General features: G+C 41.0%; 1 protein-coding gene across 1 annotated transcript in view; it reads left to right on the forward strand.

Annotated features, from left to right (window-relative positions):
* The first annotated feature begins 10,498 nt into the window (after nt 1-10,498).
* The window catches only part of LOC143290611 (uncharacterized), an 80,366-nt gene continuing 73,852 nt past the window's right edge, over nt 10,499-17,012 (forward strand). Inside the window, exons 1-2 of the mRNA XM_076600214.1 lie at nt 10,499-10,925; nt 15,556-15,932. Coding sequence (XP_076456329.1) covers nt 10,607-10,925; nt 15,556-15,932 — 696 coding nt within the window. The 5' untranslated portion in view covers nt 10,499-10,606. The remainder of the gene's footprint in view (nt 10,926-15,555; nt 15,933-17,012) is intronic.

A 17,012-nucleotide genomic window follows, 5' to 3' on the forward strand; every position in this document is an offset into this window, starting at 1 on the left:
GATTTCCCTGCTGCAGCAACCCTCACAGAGTATTTCAAACTTATCCTCATTTGAGGAATTGTACTCTGTTAGCACACTAGGAACTTGCACTATGTTGTAGAGTTCAAAGCAGCACTTAGTCCACCCTTATATATTTTGTTGTTTTTTCTTTTGTGAAACGGATGCCATCTTTGTTCCTGAATGGTGCTGACTTTACCGTGTTTCTGTTTGTTCATGTCTTTTTTCAATCTTAAAAGCTTTCTTTTGTGTTTTTTTCTCAGTGTCTCCACACTGTTGTTCAACCCAGCTTTCACTTATGGCCTCATTTTCTTGACAGATCGCTTGTTTATAGAACTTTCTCTTCTCAGGGTTTTGTGTGTGTGTGTGATTTTGGTTCCTTCCTAGTGTTACACATATCCAGTTCCAAGATAATGCTTGTGATCCATGACTGGGATTTCCATAAGATTATCTAGAACCTCTGTCATTATTTGGTCACAATTTGGTTTAAATTGCACTGGCTTCAAGATCTTCAAGCTGCCTTACACAGCAGATTTTGAAAGAAATTTCCAAATCATGTATGGGAATGAGGTGTTATCACAAGGAACTAAACAGTAGATACTCTGATCATATCACTTAGGAACTCGCTGAACCATCAAGCATGAAATTGAAGCATTTGATGATCTGCTGACATCAGTCATCAGTGGCGAACTTGTAAGTGTGTGCGTGTGTGTATACATATATGTGTTTGGTGCATTGGTAAGGGCGAGTCACAAGATCCAGTTTATGGTCGTCTTGCTTAAATGATCCACAAAGGAACAGTTGAGGGATGGAGACCAGAGGAAGGCTGAAAGAAAAACAATGGACTGACAATATTACTGAAGGGACATGAAAATTGTTGCACACCTCCAAGGTTTTACTTGTGATCCATGACTGGGATTTCGATCCGGTTATCCCTTGGACCTCTTGCTGTTTGGTTAAAATTGTGCAGGTTTCAAGGTCTTCTTCAAGCTGCATTACACAGCAGATTTTGAAAGGAATTTCCAAATCCTGCATTGGAATGAGGTGTTAACGCAATGTACAAAACAGTCAGACTGTTATATTATCAATCATGTCACCTGTGAGCAAGTTTGCCAAACCACTGAACCATTAGAAGATGTGCCGATGTCAGCTAAAATATATGGATATAACATAGAGAGAGAGAGATAATGCCTCACAATGTCAACCGTGCAAATAACGATTCCACATTTCGGATTTTTGCTCGAGATTTATTGCAAATCATCCAGATTACAGGTCTACTTAAAGCAGTCACCTTTCTGAAACCTGTTTTTAGTCTAACGTGTGAACATTATTGCCAGGTCTTGTAGAAGCTAACCTCATAAGGCATCAGGGTCTCTGTGAAACGATCTGCATGAAGGGCTTTAATATGTTCTCCTGTGCCACAACACCAGATAAGCTGTATGTTCAAAAGAGCGGAATTTGTTTGCCATTATTTCAGAAATATGATGGCGGAGCAGGTGGCAGAGCGGCTCTGAGGGTGACTGGTACACGCCTCCGAGTGTCCAGTACCAGCAGGGTGTTCCCAAATTTCCCCCTACTGTCTGACCACAGAGTTCACTGTGTCCAGGCAGGCTCCTCCCCACACTGGAGCATAAAGCCAGGACAGTACTAACATAGGTCTGCTGTAGCACATGTGAAAAACTAGGCAATACATTAGGACAGGTGTGTTTTAATCTTCACTGGAGGATATTGCCATGGGTGTGCCGCAATGCTGGAGGGGAAAAAATGTATTCACAGGGCTGAGCTGCAACCTTCACTGGACAACAGGACCTTGTGTTGACATGGCTGTGCTCCAGCCTTCATTAGAGAACAAAATATTGTATCAGCATTTAATGAAGAACAAGACAAAGCAATAACTTAATTCTGCTTCAATCTTTACTTAAAGCAGTACATTTTTTAGTATGTCTCCAGCAGACGTACATCGAGAGTAAGAACGAAACATTGTCTAGGTCAAGCATTGGATTCACTTTGGTGTGATGCAAAAACACCGGAGAACACAAAATTGTGCAGACGAAGTGAAAGTGACGCAATCTTCTGAACTTATGCACTTAAACATTTGCGACCATTTATGCTTCAGGATGCCTAAGATGTTTACAAGAGGAGGAGAGAAAAAAACGGTTGTCCTCGCAATGGCCAGTATCTTTTGTGTTTCATTGTGACACAACACCAGTTTGTCACACACGCGCGCGCGCGCTCATACACGCTCGTGCACACACACACACACAAACATGCACAAAGACACACACATAATTGTGGAAGCATTATTTATATGTGGTTATTTGCTATTTGTCCGTGTATTGTGTGTTTTCTCCTTAGTATTCTTGTGGTTATGCTTTTTCTGCTCCCCCCCCCCCCCCTTCTTCTTTCCTTCACACTCACAATTATACTCACTCTCCTTTGGTTCTTGTGTCCTCTCCTGCGACTTCTTCCCATCCCTTTTCTTTCCTGAACTGCTGTGTGTCTGTGTGTGTGTGTATGTGTGTGCTTCTGTCTGTCACTCACTCATTTAATTTGTCTGAAGGAGAGTCTGTTGCTCGATTTGTTACCTCTTTTATGTAAGTCTTAACTTTTACCAAGATCCTTTTAGTCTACCCCCCACCCCCTCTCTCTCTGTATATATACATACATATATATATATACACACACACACACACGCTAACAACAACAACGGCAGCAGCACATCAAATAACAGTCAATATTGTGATGTTTAAAAAAGACTTCACCGCACGTCCACACATCCACTGTAAACGCTTACACATATTTCTGATCTGTCACTGACTGACCGCTGCTTTGTTGAGCTGTCTGATGGCACTGGGAAGAAAGGATTTGAGAAGTCTGTCAGTCTTTGCCCTTTTGCTCAGCAGCTTCCTGGTGTGTTGGTCCCTTTCAAACTTGTGGGCCCTCAGTTCGTAATGCAAGGGATGCGGTTTCTTTTCATAAAGTGTCCCGAGACCAGTCAGACCCGATCACACCCCTTGCTGTGCGGATGAGCTTGGTCAGCCTGCCAGCATCCACCTCTCTGAGGCTGTTAAAAAAAAGCATAAAATGTTATAAGTTGTAACGCTCTGCACTGTGCTAATATAAAACATCTGCAAGATGGTTGGATTGTCTCGGAAGGATCGCAGTTTCTTTAAGAAGTGAAGACATTGCTGGCACCTCTTCACCATTGCAGTGGTGTTGTAATCACCACCAGCTGTGTCATTCAACGGAATTCAGATCGAGAAAACCGAACGCCTACACTACCTAGGAATACAGTTTGACCTTCAGAAAATATACTGAAAATATTGTTCTCAAATGCAAAAAGGGCCTTTCAGTCTTAAAGGCAATGGCAGCCAAAGGTATCGAACAACGCCACCTCTTCCGGCTGCATCAATCATTCGTTCTCAGTGTGATCGACTACGGACTTGGGCTAACAATGCCGTCTCAAAGCAGCCTCCTAAAATTAGAAAGAGTTCAAAATGAAGTAATGAGGCTGATCCTTGGAACAACAAAAGACACACCTATGGAAACCATGCGATACCTTCTTGACCTTCCTTCAGTGCAGGCCAGAAACGAGTTAGAACAGGTTAAGACCTACTTCAGAGCCTCAGAAAACCCTCAAACCCACTGCATGATGCAGTCAAGAAACCAAAAAGCAGCCGGTGTCTAGGTCAGTAGGGGGAAAATCATGGATGGGGCAAGCAGAAGACACAATCCGGCTTGTATGCCGACTACAAGACCTGAACGAAACAAAAGAATGGGAGGAAAACCCTGAAAACCTCAATCTTTTCAAGACATTGTCGGGAATGGCCAAAAGGCAAAACTGATGCAGAAGTGAAGCTACTCATAGAAAGAAACAGTAAAGAACAGGACATCATCATATGCACAGATGGCTCAGTCACCAAATACCAATACAGTTATCCAGTTGAGGATTCACTGCAAAACAAAATGGATAAACATTTAGGGAAGGGAACGCTGCCTACAAAGTCACAACCTCCAACCTAACGATGGAGGTTAAAGCTGTGACACATGCTCTCCAGTGGCTATCATCTGTTCATATGCCTGGAAACCGACATGCCATGATTCTGACGGACTCAATGAACCTCATACGAAAAATTGAAAGTGAAATGGGAAGCCCAGAGTGGCATGAGGCAATGCACAACCTCCAGATTCAAAAACTTGGTCACACTGCCTGGGGTGCAGGCGTTGAGGGAAATCAGTGAGTGAGCTGACAGGCTTGCTGGAAACGCAACAACAACGAGCGGTCTACATGTGGGGAAATCGGAAATCCTCAGAAAAGTTAAAGAATACCCAGTAAAGAGAACAGGTATATCTACAAGGCCATCACACCATCGATCGCCTCAAAGAAAGATAGAGAGAGGGAGCGGTCGTAAGTCTAGCATGAAATGCAAAGCACGTTGCTTTGCAAATCAAATGAATATTAGCATCATTTCCAAACCAGCATTGCGCAAATTTCCTCAAAACGGAACAGTCTCTCTGGGCTTTTCCAAAAACAAAGACTGTGCAACACGTTCCTGGCATTAGAGATCTTTTTCCACCCCTCTTGCGGCCAATCAATGGCAACATGTGTGTGTGTGTGCATGCGTGCGTGTGTGTGCGCGCGAGTGTGTGAGTGTACGCATGTGTCAGGAGAGCTCTGTGCACATGCGAGCAAATACATGTGTGTATTTGTTTATGTGTGTGTGGATGTGGTGGGGCTTTTGGGGTTGTGCGTCGTTGGGGCTATGACTTGTGCGCGGCGCGCGCGCGCGCGTGTGTGTGTGTATACATGTCTGTATTGTGGGAACAACGGAATATTGGAACGTGCCTGTGTGTATATCGGGTGTCCCAAAAATAGTGAACCGCTTTTGTTGACAAGTATTTTCTCAGTGAAAGAGAAACCGAATTTATTAAACATTTTCATACAGTAACCTTAGGGTATCATCAACAAGTCTGCAAAGTACCCAAAAGTTCGGACGCAGATTATGCGAGTATTGTCAAAATCAAAACAGCATGTGAACAAATCCAGTATCAGAGCTGTGCAATGTGACCTTCATCATGTTCATGCCAGCTGCCAGGCGTTGGTATCTGTCAGTCAGTGTCAGTCTAAAAGTAGCCTGTCGAGGTGTTAAGTCTATTGATGTTTTTATTGTCGTCTGTATCCAAAATCAGTTCTGTCCAAAGTTTCAGTTTCAGTGGAAGGATCAACCATGCCTTTGAGTGAAAGTGATAAGGTTACCATTGAAAAGTGTTTCAAGAAGAAAGGCTGGTGTGGAAGAAGGATAATAAAAGAATTTCCAGGCAAGGGGTGGAGTCATGTCACTGTAAATAGATTTATCGCTAAAATACGCACTACAGGGTCAGTAGCACGTAAAATTGGCAGTGAGAGACCCCAAGACTGCATGTTCGGAGGAGAACAAGGACGGTGTTGAGGACTGATTCAATCCCAGGAGGAGAACCCAGGGACCCACAAATCTCTTAGAGAAGTTGCAAGCCATTTACAAGCGACCAAGTCTTCTGGTCTGTGCAAAGAATGGCGAAAGAACTGGAGCTGGAGCCCTTCAAGAGGATACAGGTATCAAGGAGGGACCAAAATGTTAGAGGGAAAAGAAAAACTCGCTGCCGTAACTTGAATGACCGCTACTCGGCCACTGATGTGAAAAGGATCATTTTCACAGACGAGAAAGACTTCACGTTAGAGATAGCTAAAAATCGCCAAAACGATCGCGTTTGTGGGAAACGGAAACGAGAAATTCAGCCATCTCACCTCTATCATTAGACTTCTAGATTTTCAAAAAAAGATAATGGTTTCAGGTGATAAAAGGGTTGTGACTGCACGATGTCGACGTAAAACAGTGGGAGATGGACTAAAAGAATCTTGGTAAAAGTCGACTTACGTGGGATAAAAGAGGCGACGTATCGAGACACAGGCTCTTCCGTCATGCAAATGAAATGAGTGAGTGACAGACAGAAAGATACAGACAGAGAGGGAGAGAGTAAAGTGATGACAAGTCGCAGGAAAGGACACAAAAAACAAAGAAGGGTGAGTAGAACTGTAAGTGTGAGTGTGTGAAGGAAAGAAAGGGCTCTGAAAGGGAAGGGTGAGGGGAAAGGGGAAAAGTGGGCGGGGGGTGAGAGGGCAGGAGTGAGGGAAAGGGGTGGAGGAGACTGTTAGTGTTAGGGACATATGAACAAGAAAGTAAAATAATAAATGGGAAATATATATATATATATATATATATATATATATATATATATATATAATTGGAAAAAAATTAATAAATAACTGATAATGGTTTCAGCTGGAGTATCCTGGAAAGGAAAAACAAACATTCATTTTATTGACACTGATAGAGCCAAGGTTAATAGTGAAAGCTACATTCAGTTATTGGATGACAATCTTCTCCCGGATTGCAGGCGCCTTTATCCTAGAAACAATTACGTGTTTCAGCAAGATGGGGCACCTTCACACACAAGTAGGTTAACCCAGGCCCATCTGGAGGAGGCTACACCAGAATTCATCAAGAAAGATGAATGGCCTCCACAAAGTCCCGACTGTAACCCAATGGATTATGTCATATGGGACTCTGAAGGAGAAAGTTTACCAGGGAGTGAGAGACAAATTGACCGAGCAAGCATTAAAGGACAGGACAATTATGTCATGGGAGGAGATATCGATGGAAGAAATACGTAAAGGTATTTCTGCTTGGAGAAACGGCTTCGTTTAGTCGTGGAGGAAGATGGAGGCCACATTGAGCATAAACTGAAATAAGTGAGTTTTCCTAATTCTTCGACGACTTCAACCACTTCACCCCTAATAGAAATAGGAGTGAACGGTGTCCGTTTCTTCTTGAAGTCGATTATGAGCTTGGTTTTGCTGACATTGAGGCACAAATCATAGTTGTCGCCACACAAGCGGACCATCCTACTCACAGATCGAGTCCCTGTAGAAGCTCTCCTCTTCATCCGCAATCATTCCTGCTGGAGAAGTGTTGTCAGAGAACCTGACCTGCAGTATATCCTCGATCTTCTTCGTATCTACAGCCCGATGTGTACATTGTAAACAAGGCTGGTGAAAGCACAGCCCTGAAGAGCTCCCGTGTTGGTCTTTTATTTCAGGAGACCAGGGGTCGATGGCACTGGATATCTTGACGCGTTGAGGCCTGTCCGTGAGAAAACTGAAAAATATCTACATGAGGTGAGGATTCACATTCATTTGTATTTCATCTTTGACATCATCAAATGGGGCTGGATGGTGCTGAATGCGCAGGAGAAGTCCAGGAAGAGCACTGACTTTTAAATTACGTACGACTAAGGCCTTCTCTAGGTGAATGTCTTGTGAAAGAATGTGATTACTGTTTATATCATGGAGCAGCTAGGTTCCCTGTCAGTGCCTGTTGGTTGGCAATGTGACTGATGAAAGGAAACTGCATCTTTCAAGCTTTCCACAAACTAGTTAATTAATCATTTCACCACTGATTTCATCCTCAATTAATGAGTGCTTTTGACTCGATCTGTCACTGTTCCTTTACATTGTATGAACTTGTTCATATTTTTTCTAGTGTTGTGTTCTCCTTAGTACAACCACGTTACGTCTTTGATGACACGTGTGTGTCATTAAAAAAGTGTGTGTGTGTGTGTGTGTGTGTGTGTGTGTGTGTGTGTGTGTGTGTGTGTGTGTGTGTGTGTGTGTGTGTGTCTGTGTGTGTGTGTGTGTGTGTGTGTGCGTGTGTGTGTGTGTGTGCGCGCGCGCGCGTGTGTGTGTGTGCCGTGCGTGTGTGCGTGTGTATGCGCCACCGTGGTGTGTCAGTGTGCGTATGTGTGTGTGTGCGTGTCGGTGTGTGTGTGTGTGTGTGTGTGTGTGTGTTTGTGTGTGTGCCGGCCGTGTGTGTGTGTGTGTGTGTGTGTGCCGCGCGCGCGCGCGTGTGTGTGTTTGTGTGTGTGCCGGCCGTGTGTGTGTGTGTGTGTGTGTGTGTGTGTGCCGTGCATGTGTGTCAGTGTGTGTGTGCGTGTGTTTGTGTGTGTGCCGCATGCGCGCGCGCGCGCGCGCGCGTGTGGGTATGTGTGTGCCACGGTGTGCGGCCGACGGTGTGTGTGTATGTTCAGTTTCTTCAATTGTAAAATTCACCATGTTTGTCTGCTTGTTCCAAAATGATGTCTGCTTGGTCATGTGATAACTGACTATCATGTACACGGTGAGTGTGGTCATCACTGAGTTGATGTTGTCTGACAGTTAATTTTGTCTTTCCCAAGACGCAAACTGAGACTAGGCCGGCAGAGTTTCAGACTGGAGGTTTCTCCCCGGACTTTTCTGTTTATTAGAGCCTCATACTTAATTCTCGATCGTGTCTGTGCTGTCCGAATCTTGGCAAAAATAATGGTAAAGGCAATGTTTTGCAGTTCGCTTTTTATTTTCATTTGTTCATATTGTTTTGCTTTCATGATGTGACTCTTCCTATTAAAAATCGGAACTTGAGTTGGCCAAGTTTATTCTTTATTTTCTTTATTCAGAACTTTATCACAATAAATCAATAATTTCTTTTGACGTTGTGAAAATGTTCGTCCACTGCTACAACCACTACTGTTATTGTATTGTATTGTGTTGTATTGCATTACTTTTTACCGTGTCAACACCCTGACCACTCTCAACCACGGCTTCCGCAGCGGATTCTCTTGCGAGACCCAACTGACTCCTTCTGACCACACATGCCCTCCTGAACTCTTTCGACCAGAAACACCACTGAAGTGAATGTCGCCATTTTAAACTTTTCTAAAGCATTCGACACCGTCCCCCACAAACGTCTCCTTCACAAACTGCACGAGTATGGAATTAGAGGTCCTCTCCGTCCACACCTGGTTATCAAACTTTCTCCAGCGCAGGAAGATGGCCGTCGTGATAGACGGGGCGTCACATCCGAAGAAACCTCGCCGGTGGATTCCGGAGTACCTCAAGGAACAGTGTTGGGCTCGCCAGGCTCTTCCTCCTGTGCCACATCAACGACCTCGGCTCCCGGACAGAGTCAAATCCCAGGTACGCCTGTTTGCTGACGACTGCCTCCTTTACCGCCAGATCAACTCCCTACAAGATCACATTCAGCTTCAAGAGGACCTCAATCAACTCGAAACCTGGGCCACTGACTGGGGTATGAAGTTTAACCCCAACAAGTGCTACATCCTCAGTATACAGCAGTCAACCAACTATATTTACTCCTTATGCAACACTCCCCTCCAGCACGTCCACACAAACCCCTACCTAAGTATTCAACTCTCCGATGACCTGAAATGGAGCACCCACATTGCCCACACCTGCAATTAGAAAGCACCGGCACAGCACCCTGCGTTTCTGCCTCCTCCAATGCAAGAAGAATGCCTAACTATCTATCTCTCATCAGACCAGCCCTCGAGTATGGCTCTATCATATGGAGTCCCTACCTCAAACTTGAAAAAGTGCAGCGCCTATCTGCCCGGTTCATAACCGGCCGGCGATTATAAATCCAGAACACCCGGCTCACTCACCAAGACTGATGCTTCACACTCTGCAACTGCCAGCACTCCAACAGCGCAGACATTATCTACGCCTCATCTTCCTCTACAACTGAGGTGGCACGGCACGGTTGAGGGGTTGGTACCGGTCATACCATCTGAGTATATAACTCCACACCGGCAAACCAGGACGACTCATAAGGCCACGAAAATCTGGCGACCAGTACGATACCACTAGTGCGATCTCTGATTATATACGAAACAACACGAGAACATTCTAAGTCAGCAGATGCCAGACAGAGCAATACAAACAGTCATTCTTTGTTAGAACAGTAAGAGACTGGAACCACCTGGAAGAAAACATCGTAAGAGCACCAACTCTTGAGAGCTTTAAAAGACTAATAACATCTCAACAGTGAACCTGCTAAGCTGCGCACACCCCCACCCGTCGCGATAATGCCATAGATGTTGGCGACAGCGACGTATTCTACAGATACAGATACATTCATTTTCTCTTCATGTGTTGAATTCCTGCTGCTCCACGGCTGAGAGAGCACTTCGCCACATTGTAGCGACATCCATTACTTTTTCTTCTTTTTGTTTCTGTCTGCAAGTATATTTGTTTCACTATAAAAATGGATTCTACAACAAAGTTTTTGCTGGGGACAACCCTTTAATTGCCGTAGGTTCTTTTATGTGTTCGGCTACTGGAAGTGCATACTGTGCACGGGACTCGGTTTAATTATCGTCTCATCCTAATTAATACTTGTTATTACACTGATGCTTATCATCGTGTTAATGTTAGTGGGGTTCATACTGTGCCGACACGTTCACAGTTTAAATTCAAACCAAGCCTAAGTCATTCAATTACTGTTCGTGGGATTCGGTCTTCGCCGTGTCAACACATGACACACTAATGTAAATTGGCCACATCCGGAAACAAACGGAAAAGCCCGAAGAAAACCGAACTATAAAAGCGCTTCTTATCCGGGTTCTTGCAACATGGTGGCCTTTGTTGCATCGACACCTAAATGAGACCGTGGAATTTTACACTCATTTTTCTTCAAGTTTTTAATTTTGTTTAAAAAAACTAGTGCATTAAGGCAGTATGGAGGGTGGTGTAGCAGATTATAAAGGCCGCAACAACCTGATTGCTGTAAAATACTATCTTCAACATGGCAAATTTCCAAAGGACTGTAAGAAAGAAGACAAGAGGTCCGTCCGAAAACGAAGCCAGACCTTCGTGTTTTTGAACGACACTCTTTACTACACAGGAAGCAAGCAAAAACGATTGAATGCAAAAGAGGATGAAGAAGGTGCAGAAAATGCTGGCGACGATACTGACAATCCACCCGCGCTCAGAGTGTGCTGCACGACAGAAGAAGAAAGACAAGCTGCTGTGCTCCGGTGCCATATTGGCGATGATGGTAGGTCGCTGACATTAGGCCTACACCGGTTTTAAAACGGTTTTTTCAAAGACGCCACGCACTTAGCTTCCCCCTTAAGGATTATCCTCCCCCGCCGAGATTTGATGCGATTCGCATGACAGTAGTATTGGCAACTGTGGGTGTTGTTTTTTCATGTGTTTAGAATTAAACATATTTTCTGTTTTTATGAATTACGTGCCATCATAATCATATTTATTAAATTCTACTTATGATCACGTTGCTTTAAGTTTTTAATGTTTGGTAGCCTAATACTTTGTAGTTTGGCTGTTTTTGTTAAAAAAAAAAAGGGGGAAAAAAAGTCTTTTCAAGACCTCATAAAAATCTCAGTAAGTAAAAACTGAAAGTTTCACATCAAGTTCTGCAAATATTAACTGTTACAGTGTTATTGTTATTAAGAAGTAAAAGTTAATGGTACTTTTTTATATTTCAGTGTTAGCACAATAAAGTGAATTTATAAATTAAAGAATATATCACCAGAGTACTATTATCTGAAGTATCTGTACCAAAAACTACCCCAACAATTTTTTTACCAACACTAAAAGTTTCTTTTGTTTTACTTGTAAGTGTAAGACAAATTTTAATTGATTTTGCTTTCTTGTATTTTTACAGATTGTTGTTTTGTTCAAAGACAAGACAGTAAGAGAATACTAAAACATAAGAGCTGATTAGTGGACTTTAAAAAAAAAAGTAGTTGTTTACTCAAAAGGAGAATAGTTATTTACTCAAAAGATATTTCAGTTCCTTTTTTAATCTGTTGTTTAAAAAACAACATGTATATGTATGTATGTGTGTGTATGTGTATATATATATATCAACAACAGAAGGCTCTGTTTGTCTTTAACCCTTTCACCACCAGTCAATTTAGAGTGCCAAATACCCTTGTGTTATAAACACAGAAAATATGGTGTCTAACTCTAAGAATAGCTGGGAATTCCCCCAGTGTTGTGTAGAAAATATGGCGTATCCTACCACCAAACCTAAAGAGCAGTAGGTTCATGGATAACCATGATCTGGTCACCCTTCGGTGACATGGGACCTCTACCTAGTTATTGCATAAATGCGAGTTTGGCAGTGAAAGGGTTAAAACGTGTGTTTTTGAAAGCAGCAACTTTTCACTGTAAAAACAGTTTCTTCTGGCAACGGCACAGAAATGAAAATATTACACGCTGGTTCAATAGCAACCAGTGATGAGTGAGTAAAATTAAGGTAAAAATAAAACTGATCAGGTAAAAACAAAACAATTACAGATTTCAACTTGCACTCCGTATCCAGCCACCCCCTCCCTGCACACCATCCCCCTCTATGCACACCATCATCATCACAATAAATAGTACACATGTAGGTTCTACAAAGAACATTATAGCACGCTGCAGAAACGACAAATCAATGTGGAACTGAAGAAAGTGAGAAAGTGTACTGTGTAGTGTTGCTCCCCATGTGTTTGAATGTGATCATCCTGAGGATTCAGAACTCTCTTTTCTGGATTCATCCCAGTTGAGAGTGTGGACAGTTATGAGAGACTTTTCCCTTGTGAAAACTACTGGATGTACAATCTTGGAACTATCTTTAGTTTTATGGACTGAAATCAAGAAGAGATGCACAAACTATCAGAAAAAATGTGATAACTGAGATGTGACAATACTTTTGATTTATATTTTACTCATACACTGACATGGAGATTTTGCATTTATGCTGTTGAAATGATTTTACTTTTAAAGTTTTATTATTAGTCTATAGATGTGAAGGTCATGTGTGTGTGTGTGTGCATGTGAGTGTATGCATATGATTGTGCATGTGTGACCATGTTGTGTGATGAAAAGAGTATACCAAAGGCTGTGTGAGGAGAGGAAAGAGTGTCAGAAAGAAATAGTATATTGTTTGTGTGGTTTTTCATTGGTCATTTTAAATATTGACTACATTTTACACTACTGCATAAAACTTGTTTTTATATCTGAACAGTATTTATAGTCTGATGCTTTTATCTTACATTTGTCATTCTTCTGGAGTATATTTATGCACCCATGTGTATATTAACATTAATAATTACCACGTTTCTGCTGCCCATCTCTTTCCCCGCTCGACTTCGTCACCCCGTTCCCTTTAATATATTTCCCTATCCACCCTAGTCCTCCACCACCACCACCCACCCACCCCTTATCTCCTTTGCCCCCCTCATCCCCCCCCCCCCAACCACCCACCCCCACCCCCTCCCCCCTCCGAACCACCCTCAAACTTCGTGCAATTACATGAATTAGTACCTTTTTATTATGAATATTATTACTTATGTGGTGTATATATATATGTAGGTATATATTATGTATGATATGTATGTGTGTGCATTTATGTATGTGTGTATGTATGTGTATGTGTGCATATGATATATATGAATATATGTGTGTGTATGTATGTATACATACAATGAATGTTGTTGTTTGTATTGTTTGTGTTTTTTTGTTTTGTTTGTTTGTTTGATTGAAATGGATACTTCTATGGTGCCTATCCTCTGTTGGAGACCAAGCTCTAAGCGCTTTACAAACACGGGTCATTTGCACAACAGGCTGCCTACCTGGGTAGAGCCGACTGACGGCTGCCACTTGGCACTCATCATTCGTTTCCTGTATCATTCAGTCAGATTTCAGGCACACACACATACACACCCGGGACCCTCAAATTGAAAGCCCAACGCTTTAACCATTAAGCTAGTGTGCGTGTGTGTGTGTGTGTGTGCTTTTGGGTGTGGGTGTGTGTGTGTGTGTAATTATGTTTTGGTGTCATATACTGTACCATGTCAAACTGATGCAAACTAGGCCTATTGGTTTGCTCTGCTTGGCTTTAACAGTCTTGGTATTTACCTTAGTGCCTTCTGCAAGGAGAGGAGCCCAGGACACAAAGAGAGTGTGAACTATTAGGGGGTGTGTGTGTATATATATGTATATATATATATATATTTATATATGTATACACATGTATATCACTGTCAGTATCATGCATTGACAAATTATATCCACATGATTAAATAGATTGACATAGAATCTGTACCATCAAATCATTTAAAATCAAAAGATCAAATTTAAAAGAATCACACAATAGTGTTCAATTTCAACATGGAAAGTACTATTGATATTATATTCTTTTTAAATGTACATGAATCTGATAATTTTTTTTATTTATCAGAACAAACATTGTCTCTCATTTAATGACTTATGATCCTTATTTAATACACTACAGTTATCAGTGTGTGTGAGTGTGTATGAATACATGTATGTGTGCGTAAGTGTGTGTGTGTGTGTGTGCACATCATCACCACAGTACATGTGTATATATATTGTAACATGCCATGGCATGACACTGTGTCGCAGCGTGTGTGGCTACAGTGCCTGAATTGTGATACCCCACCCTCATATCTTTCAGAGCTTGTTAACCCGTACTTGACAAACAGAACATTGAAATCTCTTGATTCCCCCCAGCAAACTGTTCCCAGATACTTCCTTAACTCCTGTGGAAGGAGGTCATTTTTCCGTCTTCGGCCCAACAACTTGGAATTCTCTGCCTATTGCTCTCAGACAAACAACTCGTATATCTACCTTTAAAGTAAATCTTAAAACTTATCTCTTTAAAAAAAGTACTTGTCATGACTCAGATAGTGCTGTTGTCCCAGGCCCATGGCAATGTGTGTGTGTGTGATAGGAGAGTAGAGAGAATGGGAGTGGGTAGATGAATGATGGTGGTGTGGTTCGAAAGGGAGAATGACCCAATGTTTACCCCTTTTACCTTTTCTATCCAAAATTTCCTTTTACAATTTTTACAAAATCTGTGGCACGCAGATAACAATTATGTTCCTTTTTACATGTATGTATTTTAAGTGAAAATTGCTGTCATCTCAGCCACTTAATCATATGTGTGTCTGTGCGTGGATGTTAGTGTGAGTGTTTGAGTGTAACAGTTGTAGTATTGATAGTGTGCTACTTTGTGAGTTTTATGCAATGTGTTTTTTGTTTTTTTATAATATTAATGATTTTGTTTTGTTTTTACTACTTTTATATGCTTTCTTGTTTCACCTTAGGTACTGGATTAAAAAGCGCTTAGAACTTGCTTATGCTTATTTTAGCGCTATATAAAAATAAGATATTATGAAAATAAAAATATTAAGTTCAGTGTAATGTAGTTAATGTTATGTGTGAATTGGAACTCAGTTATATTTTGATGTCTTTTTAGAAAAAAACTGAGAAAAAATATTTTTAAACTAAGATCAGTAATCACCTTATTCATTATTGTTACTGTTATCTGTTCAGTGATGAACAGATAATGACATTTCTTGCTGTTGACTTATTGTTTCGTTTATTTGTTTTTATTTTTGATAAGAGATGATACTTTAACTGTTAAGTTTAATTCAACTTTAATTACAGATCAAATAAATTTATCAGTCAGTGTGATACTAATATAGTTTGTTTTTTAATGACTTGCAGTTACATTAGTACAAGTTACAAGTCAAACTGATTATTATTGATTAATCAACTGTATAACTTGCAGTTACATTAGTACAAGTTACAAGTCAAACTGATTATTATTGATTAATCAACTGGTGCATTTTTGTCATATAACATTGCAGGAAATCACTTTGGCATTGAGAAAACAACAGACAGAGTGTCAAAGGAATTCTACTGGGTAGGGATCATTAACACTGTGAAGAAAGTCCTGCACAGCTGTGACTTCTGTGTGACCCGAGGCATCCGATGCACAAGCGGTATCCTAAGTAACTCATTGATGACTGTCACTCCAACGACCCAGGAACAGATTTTGTCAGCAAATTCTGCTGTGGACTCTGCAACTCCTACAGCAGCCCCTGCTCCAGCTTTAAACGTCAGTACTGTTCCAGCTGCCTGCGTCAAAACAGAGTCAGAGATTCAGATCCTTCCATTGGAAATCAGAGATGAGCCAGACATCTTTGCCTTTGCCCAGGAAACCTGTACTCACTTTTGGCAGAGGGTTAGTATACTCGCTTTTAACAGAGGGTTAGTTAAAAAAAAGAAATAAAATAGATTACTTTTTAATTTTATTGACCATTACTTTTAATTTTAGTCACAAGAAAAAGGAAAGAAAAAAACCTAGAGTGTAAAAAAAAAAGAAAAAAAAGAAAGGAAAGTCTGCATTGAAAATGAAATGATAATAATATATACATAGGTATGTATATTAACACTAATAACACTGTATGTGTTGCCATTTTTCAGTATCAGTGACTGAATGAGTTCATATAGAAAGATAGATCTATAGATTTACAAATTGCTTTTTACAGTTTTAGGCAATTAAATGTCACGCTAATACCCACTGGCACTATTGAAGGTTGGTCACCTGAATGTTTTTGCCTTTTGCAGCTTTTCTGTTGGCTCAAGATTGTGAATCAAAACTGCACTAGCAGTGACCAAATTTTAACCTTGATTTGGTGACAAACATGAGTCTTTTTGCGAATGAACTGACATGGAATAAGAGCTGAAAACCTAATTTAGGCATAAACTGATAAAGTCAGCTCTTGTAAAAATGGTCATTGACCAGGCTACCATTTAAAAAGAATTGATATGTATATATGTTTTTTTGCCTTAAGTTTAGGCAACTATTTAAGAATTCTATGTCTTTAATGTTTCATTGCACTTTGATATTAAAAAGACTGGTTTTACATGATAGTGCAAGGTTTGTTTTGCTGCACAGTGCATATGCTACTTAATCGAAGCAAAATTATGGGATATGTATGCCTCGATAAGCCTGGACACCATAATACCCATTTTCACAATAGTTGCCTTTTGGTGGGATTTGACCTAATATATTATTATTAAATCAAATAGTGCTGTTGTCCCAGGCTCATGGCAATGTGAGTATGTGTAATGGATGAGTAGAGAGAATGGGGGTGGGTAGATGGATGGAGGTGGCGTGGTTCGAAAGGGAGAATGACTGCTGATTTTTACCCCGTTGACCTTTTCTCTCCAAATCTTTATATTACAATTTTTACAAAATCTATGGCATACAAATTAAAATTATGCTCTTTTTTTTTTATATGTATGTATTTTAAGTGAT

The sequence above is a fragment of the Babylonia areolata genome, chromosome 1, assembly GCF_041734735.1.
Source record: "Babylonia areolata isolate BAREFJ2019XMU chromosome 1, ASM4173473v1, whole genome shotgun sequence".
Taxonomy (NCBI): domain Eukaryota; kingdom Metazoa; phylum Mollusca; class Gastropoda; order Neogastropoda; family Buccinidae; genus Babylonia; species Babylonia areolata.